The sequence below is a fragment of the Aquarana catesbeiana genome, linkage group LG01 (assembly GCF_042186555.1).
Source record: "Aquarana catesbeiana isolate 2022-GZ linkage group LG01, ASM4218655v1, whole genome shotgun sequence".
Taxonomy (NCBI): Eukaryota; Metazoa; Chordata; class Amphibia; order Anura; family Ranidae; genus Aquarana; species Aquarana catesbeiana.
Genome location: NC_133324.1, coordinates 69,252,359 through 69,276,966, shown reverse-complemented (window position 1 = coordinate 69,276,966; position 24,608 = coordinate 69,252,359). Strand labels below are relative to the sequence as shown.

Here is a 24,608-nt window from a genome sequence, read left to right as displayed (position 1 = left end):
TGTATAGGTAAATTAGGTTTAGATCTGTACTGCAGCGGAATTGGCTATTGGTTTCCCAGGAAAATTGTTTATTGCCAACCCTACTTTAACAGATCTAGTGAATTTATTTTGAATTAATAGTGTTTTAATTTAGCTCTTCAAGATACGTTTCCTTCTCTCCTCCAGCCGCAGAGAGTAAGAAATTGTCTTAAGAGTGTTCAAGATTCTTACTGTAGTTTTAACATTTTAAAGCACGGTTGATCACCCTTTCATAGTTGGTTGTAGCTGTTCCAGGTTTTGTCTTTGAAATTTAAAAGAAATTACCTTCCTATTGTAATGATGTCTTTGATTGTGTGTGTGTGAAATATTCATCACCAGTAATTCCAGTTTTGTATGTAATTGTATAATTATACTTGTATTTTTTTTATAAATTATATTTAATTTTTAATTTAATTGGGAGATATTTATACATTGGTAATAAATCACCATAGATTAAAGAACTCAGGAAATTATTGTGGTATACTATTCAGTGTCTGAACAAAAATTCATATTGTTATTAAAGTGAATGTAAACCCACACTCATCATTTTTAAAGCAATGGCATACTAACAATCTTTATGTGTATACATGCCTCCTGCATGTATCTCTACCTTCAAAATGTCACCCCCTTCTGCAGATGGGGCCCGCAAAACTCCGGAATCAGTGGACGAGTCTATTTTCTGGCGCTCGGTGGGCAGAGTTGTGAGGTTACCAGACTCCCCGCCCACCTCTACACTCCCCTTGGCCAGGCAGCAAGGTGCACAGGAGAAGCAGAGCGCAATCTGGGCAGAAGCAGAGTGTGCTCAAGGCCCCCTGTCACTCCTGCACACATGGATGTCCAGTGACAGTTGGGAATGATCGGTGCGGCGGAGGAAGCGATGTACAGGAGGAGTATGGAGCGATACTCTGAAGAGAGGAAGCAGTGTACAGGAAGAGCATTGAGCGATACTCAGAAGATAGGAAGTGATGTGCAGGAGGAGTATGGAGGGATCTATATAGAGTCCCAAGTTCCAATGTTTGATCACCTGGGCATCTCATGAGTCCCCATCCATAGCCAAGTTTAATATCCCCTCAATAGAACAAACAAACAAAATGCAAGAACTGCTTTATTGTCTCTGAGGAGTGAAAAAGTGTGTGCCTGGCTGGGCAGCGTGACAGACAGACCATTATATTCAGCAGCCCCTACAGGGCTACCGCTACACAATTTAAGCCACGCCCACATTTTGCAGCGGCTGTATCATATCTGCACACATGGGCGAAATTTAGTTGAAGTGTGATCGTGGAAAAATAGGATCACCTTTTTTTATATTCACATAAATTTATAAAATGCATACATATCGATCTCCCCAACGAATGGAGACGTCCAATATATAATATATGTTATAACACTTATGCCCTGTACACACGGTCGGACTTTCCGACGGAATATGTGCGATTGGAGCTTGTTGTCGGAAATTCCGACCGTGTGTGGGCTCCATCGGACTTTTTCCATCGAAATTTCCGACACACAAAGTTTGAGAGCAGGCTATAAAATTTTCCGACAACAAGATCCGTTTGCGTAAATTCCGACCATGTGTGGACAATTCCGACACACAGAGTGCCACGCATGCTCAGAATAAATTAAGAGACGAAAGCTATGGGCTACTGCCCCGTTTATAGTCCCGATGTACGTGTTTTACGTCATAGCGTTCAGAACGATCAGACTTTCCGACGGAATATGTGCGATCGGAGCTTGTTGTCGGAAATTCCGACCGTGTGTGGGCCCCATCGGACTTTTTCCATCGGAATTTCCGACACACAAAGTTTGAGAGCAGGCTATAAAATTTTCCGATAAAAAGATCCGTTCGTGTAAATTCCGACCATGTGTGGACAATTCCGACGCACAAAGTGCCACGCATGCTCAGAATAAATTAAAAGACGAAAGCTATTGGCTACTGCCCCGTTTATAGTCCCGATGTACGTGTTTTACGTCACAGGGTTCAGAACGATCGGATTTTCTGACAACTTTGTGCAACAGTGTGTATGCAAAACAAGTTTGAGCCAACATCCGTCGGAAAAAATCCATGGATTTTGTTGTCGTAATGTCCGATCAATGTCCCATCGTGTGTACAGGGCCTTATCATTAAACAAAATAAAATGAGCTTGCAATTATAGAATGATACAATTTAGACCCAAATAATAGAAGTTATGTGACTGTTCAGAACGAACAATGTTATATATTTACAGTATGTTTCATTGCCCCTTAATTCTCCTGCTTGGAAAACACAAATATGGTAGTCTCAAAAACCAAGTGGCTCTGCAAACAATAAGCCATAGTTGTAAAATTTATCCTATAAAAGTACAGTATACAGCATACTTGAAATGATCACTACTGTGCAAGTTGATAGAATATGCAGTCAATAATTTCCAAAGGTATAACTTGGATATCTGGTAAAGTGCAAATTATTTTTCAGCTATAGCATAGGTTTTATTTTTTAACACATAATATATTTCTTTTTTGGGCACATTACTTTCAGGTACAAGGTACAGCGATGGGAACCACGTTAGCCCCACCATATGTGAACCTGCAGTACAATAGTGCAGTGCTTCAACCCATCCAACTTTACATACTATCAGAAGAGCAGCACCTGTGCCCAGACCACAGTTGTACCAACTGTTGAAGAGCATCTGATTAAAAAATGTCGGCAATCAGGTGTTCCATGCTCATAAAATCTTTTTTATTAAGGCTGTTGAGAGTAACAACATTCTATACAAAAGGTGTTGAGGCGTTTAAGTCCTCGTGGGCTTTTAACCATATGATTAGAGCCCACCAGATCTGAAACGCTTGAACACATTTTGATATCTGATTGCTGACCTTTTTTTTAGTCATATGCAAACCTGTACCTGGGGAAATGGGAACATGTCTACAGTATGTACCCGCTCAACATTTTTGTGGCACAGGTATGTAGATGAAATCCTCCTTTTCTAAAAAAGGTATACCACAGTTGTTGATGAACTTTGTGGACCGGCTGAACCAAAACAGGTTCAACTTGAGATTCACATTATCATTTCGTAGTATAAAAAAAGTCCTTTTTGGATATTATGATTTGAAGTGCAAATTTTTTTATTTACTTCTTTTACTTTTACTGGTGGTGGGCAATACAATTTTATAGGTAGATGTGCATATTTTGATTCTGTCATTAGAAACATTCCAGATGGACAGTGCCTCAGGAATTCAAAGCAGATTAATTTTTCTAGGAGAATACCTCAGTTAACAAGGCTTTACACATAAACATCTCATAAAAGCATGTAAATGTGTTGTGTTATCTGATACAGATAGAGAAACAAGTAAAGACAAGGACAGATTACTAGATAAAACAACTAGGATTATTGCTAGTTTTCATGCCAACATACACAGTTAAAAGAGGTCATGCATAAACTTTGGCTTTGGGTGGCAAAATTTTGATTTTATTTCTAACATGGTATCATTCAGCCCAGTGCTTATTTTCATTGCACTCCTACTTTGAGAGCTAAAATTACACAAAGTAAAAACTGCCAGTTATTGGAAGATGAAGGAAACGTACAGATGTGGCACATGTCCTATGTATCATACATCAAAGTAGGGCTCTATCGCAGGGGTCTCAAACTGGTAGCCCTCCAGCTGTTGCGACACTACAAGTCCCATGAGGCATTGCAAGCCTGACAGTTACAAGCATGACTCCTACAGGCAGAGACATGATGGGACTTGTAGTTTCACAACAGCTGGAGGGCCCGCCAGTTTTAGACCCCTGCTCTACCGAATGGGCAGTTTATTGCTGTGGCACACTTTGTCAACTACAACATAGAAGGCGTTATATACCTCAGTGATCTCCACCCTCCCCAGCACCAGGGACAGGCAACACGGAAGACGACCCCTCCGCAGACTGGGTGGGGGGAGTAATATGGGGTGGGGAGTGGGGTTGGGTGGGGATTTGCAGCCTGTCACCTCAACTGCTACTCACATATTTATTTGCATCTGTATTTATTTATTATGAGTATGATTAATTATTATTATGAGAAATTATTATCACAAGTGCCCTATTTAACATGATTGAATTACCTCATGTAATCAGTCAAACAGATAGTAATGAAGTTAAAAATATATATATATAATAATAACAACGAGTGACATGACCACAGAGAGGGAAGAGAGTGGTATTGCTGAGAGAAGGGGAGTGGGCACCCTCTGGTGGTGGGAGGGTGGCAGTGCACTAGACCCACACAGATTCCTTGCACATGCAGCCCATGAAAAGAGGCAGAGCCAAGGCGGCAATGCCAGTGCACGCAAATTAAAATCGAGCCTCACTTGCCTTTCACCTCTGCCGTGCGAGCCGACCCCCAACAGGAACCTGCAGCCCAGGGGTTGGGGACCTCTGATATACTTCATAAATTGTGAAAGTTTTTATGTTGAAAAAACTAAATGCTAATTCAAAATTAATTTCTTAATCTTGGATTAAGCTTCAAGAAACGTAGGTTCTAGTTTTGCATGATACATGATTTTTTAACATGTAAAACAACCTTTTGTTCCTAAGGTAGGGTCCATGATCCAAAGGAGTGATTTTGACATAAGATTGCTTCAAGTCACTGGATTTATGATTTAAAGGCAAGTAGATTTTGTGGACTCAATGATGCCAAAAAAATGCTTTTTGTTTGTAAATGATTTTTGTTTTTTGCCTTATATATATATTTTTATTTTGTATAACCTGCATATGTTTGTAAATTATGCATATTTTTGTAGAAAAGAAATTGTTCCCCCTACCCCTATCTTCTCCCTTACTTTTTTATTTCATCATTTTCTTCCTTGATTTTTTCCACCCTTCCCATTTCCTAAGGTGAGAAACTGATTTAATTCAAATTTAAAAAAAAAACACTAGTATCTCCTACTGTTCTATACTGTGTTGTGGTATTTATAGTAACACTATAATTGCAGTCTCTTTTTTATCTATGGTTATGGGTGTCTATGTTGTGATATTTTGTATATTATTTGAGTTTATATGTTGCTGGCTAATTCAATAATGGCAAAATGTATAATAGTAATAGTTACATTACATGATCCATTTCTGTAATATACTCTCAATGGCAATAGCCTTGTCCTCTGACGTCACTTGCACGGGTTCCTGGGTCTGTGAAAGAATGCTTTCTCACTGCAAGGCACATTGTGTTTCTATGTTGATTATTTTAGGATCCACGAGTCAAGTACACACAGGGGTGGCCTGTCCATTAAGGGCGCATGGGCGCTGCCCCCTCTGTCACGCCACCCCCTTATGTGACTAATGGATAGATTCATGCATCGCCTCCGCTGTCACCCCCTATTCAGGCCCCTTTTCAAATGCCAGGCGCCTAAATTCCAGCGGCGGGGGTGTTTTTTTGAAGCACCTGAATAGAGCCATAGGCTTCAAAAAAGGTGCAGAGCATTGCGCTCGTAGTCCACCCAGATGTGTTGGAAAAGAAACAGAATATTTGCTTTTCTAACACTGAACCGCCTCTCCGCCAATCAGGTAGCGCGGGTCTAATACCCGTTACCTGATTGCCTGACAGCACAGGCTCTCTGATTGGACACCTAGCAGAATGGACAACAGAGGAGGGGGAAGCGTGGAGGACACAGGAGCCGTCCCACAGCTCACCACTGCCTGACCCGCCACTAGGATGGGGTAAGTCCCGGGCAGACAGCGAGCGGGCGGGGTCACAGTGGTGGCATTTGATGGGCACAAGTGGTGGCATTTGATGGGCACAAGTGGCTGCATTTGATGGCACAATGGCTTCAATTGATGGCGTTTTTTTTCAGTTTGTTTGTGCCCCCCCCCCAAAAAAAAAATTTTGAGCACCAGCCGCCACTGAGTACACAAGACGTGGCTGGAGGGTAGTTTGGTCAATTTCTGGTGACTGTCAGCACAATGCAACACAACTTTTAGGATGCTCAGACAAAGCCTTTAAGGTGAACCATGTCAGCACCTACTGAGTGTGCGTGAAACCCTGTGGCAGCCCCAAGCAACCTCCTTGTTTTCTAGACAATGGAAGTTCTTTGTCACAATTTCACTAAACTGCAATTAATCCACATGTAGGTTTATGGAAGATATGACATATGCATCCTTGCACCCTGGATGTGGGTAGGATCGATTCAATATATATAGACTGGAAATTTCAGGTCATAGTGACATCAACCACACTATTTAGAATATAGCCTGCTGGATACAACTTATATGTAAGCCACATTTAAAGTGGTTGTAAAGGATGAAGGTTTTGTTTTATGCATGAAGGTAAAAAAAAAAAACACCTGTGTGCTACTCCTCCCTAATACTCACCTGAGCCCCCGCTCGATCCATCAATGTGCACGGGAACATTGGCTTTCCAGGGTCTCTCTGTCATCATTGACTGAGACACAGCAGCGTAAGTCATTGGCTCCCACCGTTGTCAATCATAGCCAGTGAGCCCAGTGCCAGGACAAGGTCACCTAGAGCCCAGCGCGAGCATGCCAAACTGCCCTCCCCCCTAAGATGTATGAGCATTATGTGTCAGCAAAAATCCCCCCCCCCCAAAAAAAAATCTGTGCACTAATCTGCATGCTTACCCCTAAGCATAAATCCCCCCTCCTCCCAGTACAAATTCACCCTCCTACTAAAATCCCCCTTCCCAGCATAAATCTTTGCCCCCTCTGTCTCCCAAATGGCCCCAGCACAAATGCCCCCCCCTTGAAAAAAATCATCCTTCCGAGTACACATCCTCTTCACCCCCACTCCAAATCCCCCTCCTGGCACAAATCCCCCCCCCAATCACCCCACTAGCACAACGTCCCCCACCCCCTAAAAAAAAATATATATATCCTCTTAGCACAAATCCCCTTCCCCCTTCTACCATATCAACCTCCAAATGCCCCACCTAGCACAAATCCTCTACCTCCAAGCCCCTCCCAACACAAATCCCCCTGAATAATTACTCATAGCACCCCCCCTCCTCAATTTCCCCTCCTAGAACAATTCTTATGCGCTGCCACACCCCGAATTTCCCCGCCAAATGCAAATACCTGCCCCCTCAATCTCCATGTGGTGCCCCCCCACCTCACATGATACCAGGGTGCCCGGGGCAGCCACCCCTTCTGCCCACCCCTTGTCCCAGCCCTGAGTGAGCCAATGAGGAGAGAGCAGGGCAGGGCCAAACTGTGGCTTTATGTGTCTTATGGACGCATAGAGCGGGGCTCAGGAGCAAACATGCAGCAGTGCTGCCATAGCAAGCTGCTGGCTCTGAGCGCACTGGTCAAGGGGGGGAGGCAGGAGCACTGGTGGGGGACCAGGAAGAAGATGATTGGCACTGCTCTGTGCAAAACCATTGCACAGAGCAGGTAAGTATGACCGAATCTTTAATATTACTTGCGACACATATGGAACTTTTGACTTTCTCTTGCTCACATGGCTATATCTGCTCGTAGGATTTCTACCATACACCTAAACTACATGGAGATTCTACATTATATTACTTTTGATTAGGTAAAATGCTTATGTAGCCTTACTGAATATGCTGCAATGTCACGTTGTCTAGCCTTTAACCACTTCAGCCCCGGAAGATTTGGCTGCTCAATGACCAGGCCATTTTTTGCGTCGCTTTAACTGGTAATTACGCGGTCGTGCGACGTTATACCCAAACAAAATTTACAACCTTTTTTTCCCCACAAATAGAGCTTTCTTTTGGTGGTATTTGATCACATCTGCGTTTTTTCATTTTTGCGCTATAAACAAAAGAAAAGCGACAATTTTGAAACAAACACAATATCTTTTACATTTTGCTATAATAAATACAGTAAAACTGCGGCGGCTGGTCGGCAAGTGGTTAAAGGCAAATCTTTCTGTGATGGGTTGTCCTCCAGTAAAGGAACTTTTTACCTCAAACACTGCAGATTTCCACCTTAAAGCATGGTACACATTGTCAGCTCAGGTCAGAGCCGCTGTACTAACGATCCAACATCAGTACAGCGATCTCCCCTGCTGAGCTATTGTGTTCTGACATGGTTGTGTTCTGACATGGGGCATGGCCCTTGATCAGGAGAACACACTGATCGGGAGCTGGTCGGCTGCTGGTTTTCCAGCATGTACCTCCAACAGAAGCCGGCCAAACAGCCGGCTTCTGTCAGCCTAGCTGCCATACACACGGTCCGTTTTTTTTTGGAACCGGCCGATGTCTTCCAACATTCGGCCCATGTGTACTTGGCTTTACAGATGCATGAAGTAGGCTGTATCGTTATATAGAAAACATTTGGGGGCCGTAAAGCACATTCGCTGTCACAATTTGAAAACATATAATTTACTGGTGAACCCCAGAATTGTGGGGATGTGTATTACCTATGCAATGTGGCTCGCAGTTATGCTTGATAGAAGCATGTTATAGTGAAAAATCATTTGAATTTTATTAGATGCCCAAGTTATTCCTTTGGAAATTGATTACATATTCTTACATTTGGAAGTTATCATCCACTTTGAAGCACTAAACTCCCTATGCATCTTCTCTGGTTAAATCTCAGAACTATCTCTTACTTTTTTTTTTTTGCAGAGCGGTGCTGTGGCCCCTTGTTGGTTTTTTAAGAATACCAAATCCCTTGTTTCTAAGCAGGAGAATTAAGGGGACATAAATATGAACATTGTTAGTACTGGACTTGAATATAACTGCCATAATTAGGGTCTGCCATTGTAAAGTAATACTCAATACTTTTTATTTTTGTTCAATAAGTGTTATAATTCTTCTAATGGAAAGATCACTATGTAGACATTTTATGAATTTTTGTGGATACAATAAAGGTGATTTGATTTTTACTCAGATCACATTTCATTTTTAGTTCCCTTACCCTACAGCAATGAAGTTCTGTATTCTTTATTACATTAAGAATTATTATACAATTATTTTAATATTACATTATTATCTTTTTTTTAATGCAAGCAGTGTGAATACTTGAATCAGAGTAGTTTCCTGTACAGCAGAGTTTAGACTAACTGGGGAAGGAGAAGCGGCGCAATGAAACAATTAGTTATGCTGCAGTGCTCGTGAGCTAATTATGCTGATAGGAGGAGAGAGAAAATGAAAGTGAAATTAGCTCAAAAGTTTGCTGCTTTTCAATTCACTATCCAATCACAGGATGGGTGTGTTGCTATGGCTATTTTAGTGATTTTTTTTTACATCACAAATCTATGAAATTTTGGTTATCATGTATTGTTTTTAGAAGCTATTTATATGTTTTTCATCTGCTAATTAACCAACTGGGTTTCATGGATCTCACAGAACAGGAAGTGACGCTGGCAGGAAGTAGAGAGAGGGAACAAAAGACTTAAAGTGGATGTAAACCCGATATTTTTTTTTTTTTTTTTTTATGTCATAATGTAGTATATACGATTTCCTATCATTTGAGCCCAGTCTTGCCACAAAGAGTTAATCCAGCTCTGAGCAATCCTCTTTTATTGTTCAGTGAGATAAATCTTGACAAACTGAGAAAAACTTTGTCAAATCCTCCCCCTTGCTGTGAGTGACAGGTGATTTACATATCTCGTGTACCAGCCTAAGACACAGGCATTATTTTTTAATTCCCTCTCCCACTCCTTTCTTCAGCAGCTCTGCAAGGATTGGCTGTTCCACATCTCAGCATGATTTGGCATGCTGAAGTCATGTGGTTACTTTCCTGTCTTTTCACTGGATGTTAGAGATCATAGCAGAAGTTCAGTGTTAGAAATACACAGGAGAAAATGCATATTGACAAGGGGAGTGTAGAGGTGGGCGGGGAGTCTACTGACATCACAACTCCACCCACCGAGCTCCAGACAACAGACCCACCCACAGAATCTGCAGTTTTTCGGGTCTAATAACAGACAGAGGGGAGACATTTGACAGGTAAAGATACATGCAGGAGGCATGTATATCCTTATAGATAACCCCTATGGCAGTAGTTTAGAAAGGATGACATTGGGTTTACATCCACTTTAAACTCAGCCATGTGCTGAAGACAAAGAGCAGATACTTTGGCAAGACTCAGAGAAGTGAGGAGCTGTTTGGAAGGGATCCTGGATACAAAAGAAGTCCATATCACCAGGAAGACTGAAAGAATGAACTTTACTTTGGGGTTAATGCTAAATATACAACCCATGTTAAACAACTTTTAGTGTAATCCTGTTCCTATTGCATTCTTTGTCATATAGTATCTCACAAAAGTGAGTACACCCCTCGCATTTTTGTAAATGCTTTATTATATCTTTTCATGTGACACCATGTGACATTACACTTTCTTACAACGTAAAGTAGTGAGTGTACAGATTGTATAAATGTGTAAATTTGCTGTCCCCTCAAAATAACACACAGCCATTAAAATATTAAAAAAATGTGAGGGGTGTACTCACTGTTGTTAGATACTGTACATGTTAATTTGCTAGGAAGTATAGATAGCTTGTGCATGTGTATATTGTAAGCATTATTTGTGATAATCTGTAAGTCGTGTATTATTTTCCTAAAATTGTAAGTAGCTTTTAGGTACAGCATTTTATGTTTAGTAAAGCAAAACACATTAATACACTACAAAGGTTTTATTGCTTCCTTGCTTTTATAACAAAGAACCATAAAAGACACAAAGTGAAACACTAGGGGATCGATGAGACCTGTAAGTGTTATTTAAAGTGGACTTCCTCCTCCTCCCCCTTTAACACTTTTGGAGGGTTTTTCTTCTGCGAGCAGGTATCTATTTATGACAGGTACCTGCTCCCACTCCACAATGTCCTCCTAGCCCGCAATGTCCTGGGACATGTGACATGAGACTATGGGATCACTGAGAATGGGCAGCTCATCTCACGCATGTGCATGGATAAGGTGGCGAAACACCAGGAAGTTACAGCCGACTTCCCACAAGCAAGATGGCGGTGCCGGGAACCCGAAGATCGGCAAAGAACCAGCCCGAATGAGGACAGCGCTGGTTCCCTAGGCTGGTAAGGATCTGTTTATTAAAAGTCATCAGCTACAGTATTTTTTTTATAACTGCCCAGAGCTCCTATTGAACCACAGCAAAGAAAATTCAGGTCTCTAGCCTTTCCACACAGGGCTGTTCGGAATGGACAGAAACAAACATTTTTTGACTGGTAAAACTGCTCCCCTCTAATAATCATAGTATAATAAAGGACATAGGGGAACCTTGGCTATGAGGAAATGTTAAAGGAGCTGAATGTATTCTCCTTTTAGCAGAGGAGGTAAAAGAAGACCCAAACAGTGTGACAAAATAAGCAAACAGATAGAACTATTGACTATGGTTCTACCCATTGGCTGCTACATCACTAGATTGTTCCTTCTGACTTGCAGTTATAGGGAGGTATAGAATACTGTAGTCAAGGTCATGTTGATCAGCCTCCGAGGGTTATAAAAAGACTCAACTTGACAGTTAAATTGGTGAAATAACAGTTTTAAATAGAGAAGGGTATTGGCCAGGGGCATGAAATTATTTTAGCATCAAATAAATTGTAACTGTAACCATTGTTAACCACCTCCATGGCGTAGGTTACATCGCAGATAACGACACATAGACCGCTGGACGATTCTTTGGGAGACCCCACAATCTTCTCCTTTGCCCTGGGGATATTCTATCCCCCTGATCGAGACACAGGTTATCTATTTCTATTATACTCTTTCCCTGGTGCATGATGATCATACATACCTGTAAGAGGATTTCGCTTTTTTTTCATTTTCGTGCTTCACCCTTCCTCTTACCATTTTCTGACAACCCCCCCCCCCCCCCCCCAATTCTACTAGGGAGTTTTTCCAAAACCAGGATCTCTGTTTTATTAGAAGGACAACATTGGCCAGAGTGGATTAATGACTTCACCTGCACTATCGCAAAAGACCCCCTCCATGGATAACAACAGGCTCCCCATTATTCCTGGTAGAAAGAATTGTCAAGCCTACATACCTCTCATGCCCCTTTCTCTGACCTTTTCATATACACAAGAAGCTCTACAAGTTTATAAGCCATTAATAATTGTGTTTGGGAAATGCTGATTTGTAATTTCTAAGTTATAATCTCTCATGTTGAAATCTTGATTTTAACCCTAGGCTTCAACGATATGTACTAGTCAGGGGCGGAGTGACAACTCATGGGGCCCCCGGGCAATAGGAGATTATGGGGTCCCCGTGCAATAGAAGAAGATTATGGGGCCCCCAGGCAATAGGAGATTATGGGGCCCCCAGGCAATAGATTATGGGGCCACACAGTATACACACACACACACACATACAGTATACCCACACAATATACACACACAGAATACACATACACACACTGAAAACGTACTGGAGAGGAGGGGCAGCTATAATCTTGGGATTTAAAAAAAAAAAACACAGATTTTTACATACTGTGCCTGGTTTTATTGAGGCTGGCAACCCTGATGGGGCCCCTTAGTGGCATGGGTGCCCGAGTGCCCGAATGGTCAGTCTGCCCCTGGTACTAGTAAAAATGCCACCCAATTGTATTGTACTGTTCAGTGTTAGTTACATCAGAAAGGGCCGACTGCCCATTACTCATTTGTTGCAAGAATTTCTATTCACGAGATGTTTGTAATGTTCACTTTGTATGAACTGTTTACCCTTCCACCAAACCAAATAATATTTGTTTTTGGAAAAAAAATTAAATAAATTGTAACATTGATGAAAACTGGTTAATAAAATGATTTACAATCCTCTTCATTACATTTACACCAGCCTGACAGCAGCAATAATGTATTTATCCTTGCTGGCTGAGTGGAGGAACATGTGTAGATTTAAGCGTCATCCAGAGCGGAGGGTGTGTGCCGAAGTTTTACTGCATTTTATTAAGCAATTAGAAGAGAGAAATCTACTTATACTTGTAATTAAAGGATAGACTTTGACAAGGTAAATGTGGCCCCATCTGACACAGAGGATTAATATGGTGAATGGGTCCTTAATATTCTAATATCTAAATTGGATGATAATATTACATGGATGGGGTTGAGGAAGGCTGTACTTTATAAATGCTGGGAAAGTTCTCACACATTTGTCAAGGAACACACATACAGTCATGCTCAAAAGCTTGCATACCCTGGCAGAAATTGTGAAATTTTGGCATTCATTTTGAAAATATGACTGATTATGCCAAAAAACTGTCTCTTATTTAAGGATAGCAATCACATGAAGCCATTTATTATCACATATCATTTTGTTTTAAAAAGGATCCAAAAAACTAACAGAAATCACCCAAATGGCCCTAATAAAAAGTTTACATACCCACAGAAGGTTGCACACACAGGTTAAAATGGCAATTAAAGGTTAATTTCCCACGTTTGTGGCTTTTTAAATCACAATTAGTGTCTGTGTATAAATAGTTAATGAGTTTGTTAGCTCTCACATGGATGCACTAAGCAGGCTAGACACTGAGCCATGAGGAGGTAGAAAAGAACAGTCAAAAGATCTGAGTAACAAGGTAATGAAACTTTACAAAGATGGAAATGGATATAAAAAGATATCCAAGGCCTTGAATGTGCCAGTCAGTACTGTTCAATCACTTATTAAGAAGTGGAAAATTTTGATACCAAGCCAAGGTCAGGTAGACCAAGAAAGATTGCAGTCACAACTGGCGGAAGAATTGCTCAGGATACAAAGAAAAACCCCACAGGTTACCACAAGAGAAATACAGGCTGCTCTCCAAAAAGATGGCATGGTTGTTTTTAAGGAATACAATTCAATGATACTTGAACAAAAAAGAGCTGCATGGTTGAGCTGCCAGAAGGAAGCCTTTACTGCACCAATGCCACAAAAAAGCCAATGAAGCATGTCAAGGTGGTGTTGGGCATATTGCAACCAGGCTTTTTTGTGGAACTTGTACAGTAAAGGCTTCTTTCTGGCAACTTGACCATGCAGCTTATTTTTGTTCAACCACACTATCTTTTTTCCAGAGCAGCCTGTATTTCTCCTGAGGTTACCTGTAGCTTTTTCTTTGTATCCCGAACAGTTCCTGTGGCAGTTGTGGCTGAAATCTTTCTTGATCTACCTGACCTTGACTTGGTATCAAGAGATCCCCAAATGTTCCACTTCTTATTAAGAGATTGAACAGTACTGACTGTATGCAAACTTTTGAGCACAACTGTATGTCTGTCATCGACCAACCTCTACTGCACTACAAAGCTGCCTCTTGCATTACCTCTGAACCTCTAGACATTATTACTGACACCTCTAAAGGGTTAGTTTACCCATGCAGGTAATGGTCATCTGTAGATTAAAGTAAACTATGCAGCTTTGAGCAAACTTAAAGTTAAACTAAAGGCAGCTTACACTCATCTTTCCTTCAATGGTGCTGTCCCTCTCCGGCACTGCCATCTTCACCTGTGTGCTGGTTCACGGACATCTTCATTGGCCGGCGCGGAATGATGTCACCCCTGGACATGCGCACAAGACCATAATTCTGGTGCACAGGGATTGGGATGGATGTTATAAGCTGATCTGTGCATGCCCAGCTCAATTTACAAGCCAGGGGATTCTGCAAACAGGCAGTTAAGTGTATTTTAGAAGCGCAATTTGTTTAGTTCCCGAATAATTTTTTCAACTAATGTCGACAAATTCTGTAATTCGGAAATTTCCAAATTAACGAAAACCCATTTAACAAAGTTTTTCAAAAATTCGTAAATTCGAGAATTCGTAAATTTGAAAATTCATAAATCTGAAATAATAACTAACTAATAATAACTTAACTATTACTAACTATTAAATTATAGGTATTGGAATTTCCTTTCAAATTCGGCTGTTAGTGAACGTAACGAATACGAATTTATCCGAAGTTACGAATTATCTGAAATAACAAATGCCGTATCTACACGAATGGAACGTAACAAATTAATAATAATAAATAACAGTAATAATAATAAAAACTTTTTATTATTAATGTTTATTATTAATTTGTTACATTCCATTTGTTTAGATGCGGCATTTGTTATTTCGGATAATTCGTAACTTCAGATAAATTCATATTTGTTATGTTCACTAACAGCCAAGTTTTAAAGGAAATTCCAATACCTATACAGTGCCTAAATGTATTTTATGTGATAGACCAACACAAAGTAGCACATAATTGTGAAACGGAAGGAAAATGATAAATGGTTTTCAAATTTTTTTACAAATAATCATGTGAAAAGTGTAGCGTGCATTTGTATTCAGCCCCCTTTACTCTGATACCCCTAGCTAAAATCTAGTGGGACCAATTGCCTTCAGAATTCACCTAATTATTAAATAGAGTCCACCTGTGTGTAATTTATTCTCAGTATAAATACAGCTGTTCTGTGAAGCCCTCAGAGATTTGTTAGAGAACCTTAGTGAACAAACAGCATCATGAAGCCCAAGGAACACATCAGATAGGTCAGGGATAAAGTTGTGGAGAAGTTTAAAGCAGGGTTAAATTATAAAAAATATGATTCCAAGCTTTGAGCAACTCACAGAGCACTGTTCAACCCATCATCCGAAAGTGGAAAGAGTATGGCACAATTGCAAACCTAGCAAGACATGGCCGTCCACCTAAACTGACAGGCCCAGGCAAGGAGAACATTAATCAGAGAAGCAGACAAGGGGCCTATGGTAACTCTGGAGGAGCTGCAGAGATCCACAGCTTAGGTGGGAGAATCTATTAGGCGCCTTTCACACGGACGGCTGTTCTGCCGCAGTTAAAAGCATATAATATGTTCTGTGAATTTCATGACTCCAGGCAGTACGATCAGCTGCATTTGTACAGTGAGATTACCTGCGTTTACGTGTGGCTGCGTTTAGCTGCGTTTGGAACATTCTTGCCATTTCTGATGTGCTTCCTGTTGCTTTTCTTTCCTTGTTGCCCCTGCTATCCGCAAGAGAAATAGTACACTGCGATTACCTGCACAATTCTATCCGTCCGTGTGAAAGGGGCCTTAGCCGTGCACTCCACAAATCTGGTCTTTATGAAAAAGTGTCAAGAAAGCCATTGTTGAAAGAAAGCCATAACCCTGTTTGCAATTTGCGAGAAACGATGTGGAGGACACAGCAAATATGTGGAAGAAGGTGCTCTGGTCAGATGAGACCAAAATTTAACTTTTTGACCTAAAAGCAAAACACTGTTGCGGAAAACTAACACTGCACATCACCCTGAACACACCATCCCCACCGTGAAACAAGGTGGTGGCAGCATCATGTTGTGGGGATGCTTTTCTTCAGCAGAGACAGGGAAGCTGCTCAGAGTTGATGGGAAGATGGTTGGAGCCAAATACAGGGCAATTTTAGAAGAAAACCTGTTAGAGTCTGCAAAAGACTTGGGACTGAGGCGGAGGTTCACCTTCCAGCTGCACAACGACCCTAAACATACAGCCAGAGCTACAATGGAATGGTTTAGATCAAAGCATATTCATGTGTTAGAATGACCTAAAGTCCAGACCTAAATCCAATTGAGAATCTGTGTCAAGACTTGCAAATTGCTGTTGACAGACACTGCCCATCCAATCTGACAGAGCTTGAGATATTCTGCAAAGAAGAATGGGCAAACATTTCACTCTCTAGATGTGCAAAGCTGGTAGAGACATCCTCAAAAAGACTTGCAGCTGTAATTGCAGCAAAATGTGGTTCTACAAAGTATTGACTCATACAAATGCACGCCACACGTTTCAAATATTTATTTCTAAAAAAATTTGAAAGCCATTTATCATTTTCCTTCCACCTCACAGTTATGTACCACCTATGGGCATTCCCTACTTGTAGACAAACCCCCCCATCTGCTATAGGCAGCTTAGTAACAAAGCAGTATAGAAAACATCCTCAGATTGGTGGGAGCTGTGTCCTTCAACGTGTCCTTCAGAGAAAAGGATTTTACGGTGGGTATAAAAAAAATCAAATTTTCGCTTTCGTTCATGGAAGGACACAGCCCGGAATTTTTATGGAGGGGGCTGACAGGACCACCCTATAAGTGAATTTTGCCTGGTTCATCCAGAACAAAATTCAAACAATGTATGGCCAGCTTAAATCTAAAAAACATATGAGAAACAAACCACATCTAAATAATACAAAATTCACATATGATAAATCTATTTTTTGTGGTGAACCAACACTTTGGGGAAAAGCTTGGCTTACAGAACATAAAACATGGACCTTACTGAGTTATATTAAACTGTCAAAAGAATCTATAAACATTAGTCATGTCAATTCAAATTGCCATGTCAAATCACTTACAAGTATCTGGGTGAGCCTGTTGAGCAGCAATTACTGTTCTATATTCCTAATAAGCAATATTGGAGCATCACTGCATTCATTCTAAGACTGGACAACACAAGCAGCTTTCACATGCGGGTTGTAACGTACTGTGTCAATCCGGTGAGTATTACATTTTTAAGTATTAGTTACAAGGGTTACTTTCATTATAGGGAAAATAAATCATATTAGCCCAATGGCCATTTTCTGGCTGCCTTTAAAATAGTACAGTTAAATGTATTTACACTACCTAGTACATGTTGGATATTTGCGGACATCTGCATTTAAAGGTTCAATATCTATTACAGGGATTTATATTTTGGGGGTCATTTTTATTTTGGTTGTGATTTTTGGTTTATATTGTATATTATGTTTCTAATATATATATATATATGCAAAGTATATATAAGGGGGGCAAACATAGCATAAAATTAAAACTCAGATCATTTCCTGACTAACGGGGTGGCAACTAACAGGTTCCCCGAAACAAGCAGGGCACTCATGTACCTTTTCCCTGTTCTGTCAGCAGTCAGCCTTTTCACCCAGCAGCAGTCTCCTACAGCAGAGAGAGTCCTGAGCATCAGTCAGCTCACATATAAAAAGGCCCATGACCAGCTGAGACTAATAATGAGGTCTGGCTACCAGGAAAGATGTGACCTAAGACTGCAGGCTTTATCCAACCCTAAAGCCTTCTGGTCCCAGGGCACAGAAGATCTGAGAAACCAAAATTTTGTTTTCTTCATATCAGTCACAAACCCCGGAGCCCCTCAACATGTGTAGGTGAGAAGCCTAGGTGACAAATGTCACCGCTGACATCCGCCGCTCCGTAGAGGTGAATGGAGTGTCTGATCAGGTCAGCCTGAAAAACTGACAGGCGGACCTGATCGGACAGCCTGTGTGAAAGGGGCCTTAGAAGCTGATTAGCTACCATTCACAGCGGCACCAGATTCCGAGTGCTCCAGTTATAGTAAATCTTCCCCATTGTAATTGAATGTTATTAAAAGTTACCTTTCCTTCTCAAACTGCAGCTCTGTAATTTTCTGTAAATATGGCAACCTGGTGTACAGAGCATCCTCACCTCGAGAAATGTTATTCCCTATTGGTTTGATTGGCTTACTGATTTTCCCAGAAGTCTGCAATCAGATAGTAGTCAGATTTTGGGCATCCCCTGCAATAGAAATCTCATTTGTAATGAGATAATCCTGAATAGAGATCTTAAGCTTAGGTTCCTTGTTCTTTCAAGGACCTGTGAAATCAACCTTTAGACAATATGAGTCCCAAATTAATATTTTAATCTGATAGATATCAGGAAGCCCTTTTTATAGGGTTTCTTATCAAAAGCAACATGTATACATGGCACATCTCCTTAGCTACATACACATGGCATACCAATGGCAAATCACCCCCTGTCATATCAACATCTTACATATTACCAATATGCCAGATACCAGGAAAGTCCCCAACTTGTTGTTTACTTGAAACAAGTTTGTTTATCACACAAGCTGAAGCGGCCATCTTAACTACTTATATAAAATGGGGAATGCATCCATACATTAATTATTATCATGCTTAATACAAAATAACTTATCATTATCTATGTGTACTATTAAAAACTATATTTTTAATGCACTATCAATGTTAGAATATATAGAGAATATACAGAGTAATATTAACCACAATTAATGTATAGTATGATATGGATAGTAAGGATCATGTACATATATTCTGTCACTACACATTAATTCCCTCCTTTGATCAATACTGATCATATTCATTTGTTTCTTACACATAGCTGTGAAGAAAAACTCAAATCTTCAACTTTATTGCTTATTGCATCTTAATTATTGATCACACATTAGCAATTACAATACACTCATAGGATGTGCAGTTTATTAGACCCACACATAACCATCAGGAAGGCTGCAGAGAATGTTGAGATTCTCTAAATTCCAACCCCCTTTGATCACCAAACCCACCTCCTTTTTAATTTTCATCTACTGCTGGTGGGACCTTGCAGCATGATTACCAGGGGTGGGAAACCCAGAGATGCTGTTCTTACCTCCATTACTCCTGTAGTTCAGCTTCACAGGTATGGTTTTCTACTCTCTGTATCCTTTTGCCCCTTAGTTCCCCATCAGCAGACGTTACAACAGCTTCCTAACTTGCCTATAAGTGGACAACATCCAATCCCTTTACTGGGACATATACAGTAGGTAGGCTAAACCTACCTACATAAAGTGCCTACTCACTACCGGGTTGGATGTTGTTTCTCAACAATTATAATATTCTTTTTGACTCCTTCAGGGCTTTGAGACAATCCTGGAGCTTCTTTGGCATAGTTGGGGTAAGCAGGGTAGGCTGTGTTGATCCACCACTAGTGGATGGTAAATCACTCAATGAAGGCACAGTCCACTCTACTTCAGGAAACATAGGAAGAGAACTTGTGATTTAAGGGTCTTGAATAGCATCAAGCAAAGGCTTTTCATCTTTTTCAAAGTCCATGATGACTTTGGCCTGCTCGTTTCATCAGGAGTTGTGGATGAGGGTGGCACAGGTACCAATGTAGGCACCTCGGGAAAGGTGTCAGCAATGATTGTGTCAAAGGACCCCTCAGAGATTGGTGACAGATTAGGCATCTAACTTTCGTCTCTCCTGCTTTTCATTGTTCCTTTGGAATGAAGTGACAAACATATCTGAGTTTTTCTTAGATTTAAAACTTTTATAAATCTTTTTGCAAATGCACAAGCTTAGTTTATAGCACAGGAGCAAGCACATTATCACTCCTAACACAATCCCTCCTGTTTTCAATAATCCTATCAGAAATGTTTTAAAGATTTCACCAATTCCCTTAAACCAATTAGATGGTTTCAACCAAGATGTCCATGACAACACACCTTCCCCCCACTCAGACAGGTCTAAGTTATGGTCAAAGATACCAGGTACATCACCCTGTAATTTCTCTGCTGCTGACAGGTGGGCATTGATCTCATAGCTATTCTCAACCATATTAGGTACAACATTCCTGTTTTATTACTGTACATAATCCTCCTTGAGATGCAAACAGAATGGCTAAACCTATATGATTAGCAATCACCTGCCTTATTATTTCTATTAACTCTTCTGCTTAGTCCTTTAACGCTGCTAGGACATGACCCAACATTATATTAGTCACATTTGCATATCTATTTATTCTATTTCCCATCTCATGTCCCCATCCAGAAAAGGATGGAGCATAAGTTCAAGCCTTAAATGCCTCCCAAAATACTGATATGTTATACTTCTGTGCAATTTCAGTCATAGCATCTAAAGCAGCTTTTATTGAGTATACCTTACTCTCTGTAGATCTTTTATGCCCACTAAATTGACATTCTCTTAGCCGATTGGATATATTTACAGGTCTAGTAGCATAGATAATTATTGCTTTAATACATATACCATTGGCCTTGAGAGGCAAGATTTTGCTTGTCTTTTGACCACACACAAAATAGTATGGATTAGGCAAGACTCTTGTTGCAACACTTTTCAATTCTGACTCTACCAACTCTTTCAAGGATCTATTATACTTATTTACACCAGTGTTAATGTATGTCTCATTACATTCATCCGGTAAATTCATAGCCTTTAGTGATTGCTTCAAGGTCTTGTCAAAACAATTGGAGCAATCATCCTCCTCACATTGACACATAGTTTGATTTAAGATATTATAACACCCATTCAGAACAACCTGGCTCTCACCTGGTTCCTGATAGTAATGTGTTATACCCACTCTAATTGTCCCGTTTAGGATGATAACTATTCCTTTACCCGATATGCCTTGGATCAACAAATCCTCTTTCTGAGCTATTTTTCCTTGCTGCGTAGTTAACGCACTATTCGTAGATCTGTTTACTATTAAGGCATGATATAAATCAGGACTTGTCACTGCCATAGCAATTATGGGTTTGTGACGTACACTAGGGGGAATCATAGTACATATCCAACAATCTGAGAGATTGAATTGAGTACTGATCACCTCATGCATTTGGATCATCCTGTTCAAGAAGGTTTGGTTTCCCACACATATGGGGCTAATACCATCAGGACACCCTTCCATGCTCCCATCTTCCTCCTCCACAGGAGATTTACTCTGAAACTAAAAGGACAAGATTAATATTTTTCCTAAGCACCGCCTGCTAAGATCCGAGGCTTCCATCCCTTAAGCTAGCCTAATTGCTCAGGTACCACAGTTTTATGCACGTGTTTACAGTGTGACGCATGCACGCAAACATCTCTGCCTTCAAGCTTTACAGCAGTTGGGTTCACCATTACTACACAATGGGGCCCTGACCGCCTAGGCTCGAGACCTTTCCTCTGTTGCTTCTTAAGCATCACACAGTCACTTGGTTGTAACTTGTGTGTCCCTTCAAGATCATCTGGATCTGGAAGTGAAGCATAGATTTTAAAGTTCAACTGCCTAAGGTGTCTTTGTAATCCTACTACATACCCAGTGAGCGTGCCATAGGATTTAGCTAGGGCCTGTGGATAGTACAAACCTGTCTTTGGCACTGATTCAAAAAGTCTCTCATAAGGAGATATCTTTTCTTTTTGTCTTGGAGTAGTCTTCAAAGAGAACAATGCAATTGGTAATCCTTGTAACCAATTCAATCCTGTCTCAGCTTTGAGTTATTCTAACTTTGCTTTCAACAATCCATTATATTTCTTTACCTTACCACCTGCAGCAGGGTTATATGGTGTATGTAGGTGCTGTTCAATGTTGAAAGCTGTCAATACTTCCTTCATTATCTGACCTGTGAAGTGTTTTCCTATATCACTCTCTATAGTTTCTGGAATTCCATACCTGCATCCTACCGGTACTTCTTGTATTAATTTCTTAGCTGTTGCTGTAGTAGCTGTAGCCTTTCCCACAGTAAAATCTTCCAACCAGCCCGAAAAAAAAATAAAAATAATCTACGCAGTTAAAACATATTCATACATCCCTACTTTTGGCAACTGTATATAATCTATCTGCAACCTCTGAAATGGGTATAAAGGTCTTGGGATATGACCAGATGGTGTTTGTACCTTTTTCCCCATGTTATATTGTGCGCAAATCAAACATGCTTGACAAAATTGTTTTGCCATTGGTACAATACCTGGTGCAAACCATATTTTTTAAAATGGAATCAACCATTCCTTCTTTTGGCAACATGAGAGGGGAGATGGGCCATAGAACATAGGGCAGAATACATAGAACGAAGGGCACACAGTCTCCCATCCTCCTGATGCCAAATACCTCTTTCATTCTGTTTGCATCAGGCCTTTTCCCATTTGCTTATTTCTTTTTGGGATGCTGCATCCTGTAATTTCCTTCTCCACATCAGGTGTACCTTTTAAGAAACACACTTTTTTCCCTTCATGTAGAGGGAACAAAGCAGCCTCTTTAGCAGCTCTGTCTGCTCTTTGGTTCCCTATAGTGTTAGGATCATTTTCTTTAGTATAGTATCTTTACTACAGAAATAGCAGCTGGTAAGGTAATAGCTTCCAACAAATCCATTATCTGAACAGCATTTTTTATAGGTTTCCCTTGGGATGGTAAATAATTCTCACTTTTCCACAAAGCAGCAAAGTCATGCCAGGGCTGTCTTAATGCATGGGCACTGCCCAGGGGCCCCAGGTGCATGGGGGCCCCATGATAATCTTGCATTACATTGTACTTGTCAATTTTCCTGGATTTGCCAGAACAGTCACACTTTGTACTAAGCTGTTCCAGGATGGTTGTGTCCCAGAACCTGTATTGTGCCTTTCTGACCTATGCTAATCCCCACTCCCCTATCCTGTGTATTTCTGCCTCCCCACCTGTACTGTACCCTTAGTGTTGATTAGCCTTCGATTTATGGCATGTTTTCTTATTGTTTAAAATTGATTTTATGGAAGATACTAATAAATATACACTATATTGTCACTACATTATCTTCAGGACACTCTCTAGCATTCTCTTTACTGACACCCATCCACTGACTCTTCTAGCTGAAGGGCCCTCACTCGACAGGCCCCAAAGACACAGATCTGTACTCACAGTAGGTAAAATTAGATCCTTCCTGGTGTCTCCCTTCCAGTCAGCTCTGCAGGACCTCTGGATTCAGCTTCTCTCTCTAGGCCCCTGGGTCGACCACCCAGAGCCACACGACCTCCTCAGCGGAGGAGAGGACAGCCGCCCCTTCCCTCCTGGACTCTGTTTCCTGGCTCAACTAACTCTGACCACATGTACTCTGGCTTTATATACAGTATCCCACCATGCAATGCAGCACTTTTCCTCTGCCAATTGCCAGGGCTGTTACAAAACCTGTGCACTCACTTGTCAGGTCCTCTTCCACCGTCCAATATGCCTTCATATTAGACCAGTGGGGGACAGTCAGAACAAGCTGAGCTGCACCTGAGTACAATGAGCAGACCTAACCAATAGATCCTGTTCCCTGGTTGGCAGAGAGCACTCTAAGTTTTACCTGAACATCTTCCTGGTATGCAGAAAGACCAAAAACGATACTCTCTTCTAGCACCTACCTAGGAGGGTGCTACATCATTTTATTTGAAGAGGGGGAGTTTCCTACAACATCATTGTAGAACCATGTAGTTCCACAACCAATACAATAACTGGTTGTGGAAACAGTTTGTATAGAAATAACACTCTTACTGACTCCTGAGTCAACTAAAAAAGTCAACTCCCTCTCGTCAAAAAAATGGCATTTCTTTTAGGGTTAATATTACAAAGACATCATAACCATCCGTCTCTGAAATCACAGGTAGCACTGAAGATAGTCAATTTCTTTTAACCCATGGTCTCCTGGCCTACTTATTCGGTGCACGGCATTCTCGTGCCATATGTCCAATTTTGCCACAATTGAAACAAGTCAGGTTGGGGGGCCGTTTTCTTTCCCCTCCTTCCCTAGGTTTTTTAGGGGCCTCACTGGCCAACATACAAACAAAGATTTGGGGGGCACACCCTAAAAGATGCATTAGAGATGGTGCAGCCATAAGACCATAAAACAGAACAAAATATTATAGCGCACACATGCAAAAAATTACATTTAACTCCTGCAAGGCTATTTAAAACACCAGAATATTTTTTAAAAATATGGGGATTTGGTCACACCATATGGCTATATGGTGCTTAAGCCCACTTACTGTGACAAAGTACCCCATTATCAGTGGGTCCTACGCTATCCATAGAATGGAAGATCCTGCTCCTCTGAACCATGGGAGAAATACACCGCTCTATATGGGAGAACTAAAGGACTCCTCCTATAACATAGGTGGACAGTACTAATGAGAGGCAATGATGAGGGAGTAGCGTGCTCCAGCCCAAAAGGATTTGGTCAGAAT

General features: G+C 40.8%; 1 protein-coding gene across 1 annotated transcript in view; it reads left to right on the top strand.

Moving 5' to 3' along the window:
- Window positions 1-24,608, top strand: part of LOC141144277 (uncharacterized) — a 93,028-nt gene that overhangs the window by 9,015 nt on the left and 59,405 nt on the right. Inside the window, exon 3 of the mRNA XM_073629830.1 lies at window positions 2,883-2,957. Within this exon, the coding sequence (XP_073485931.1) occupies window positions 2,883-2,957 (75 nt within the window). The remainder of the gene's footprint in view (window positions 1-2,882; window positions 2,958-24,608) is intronic.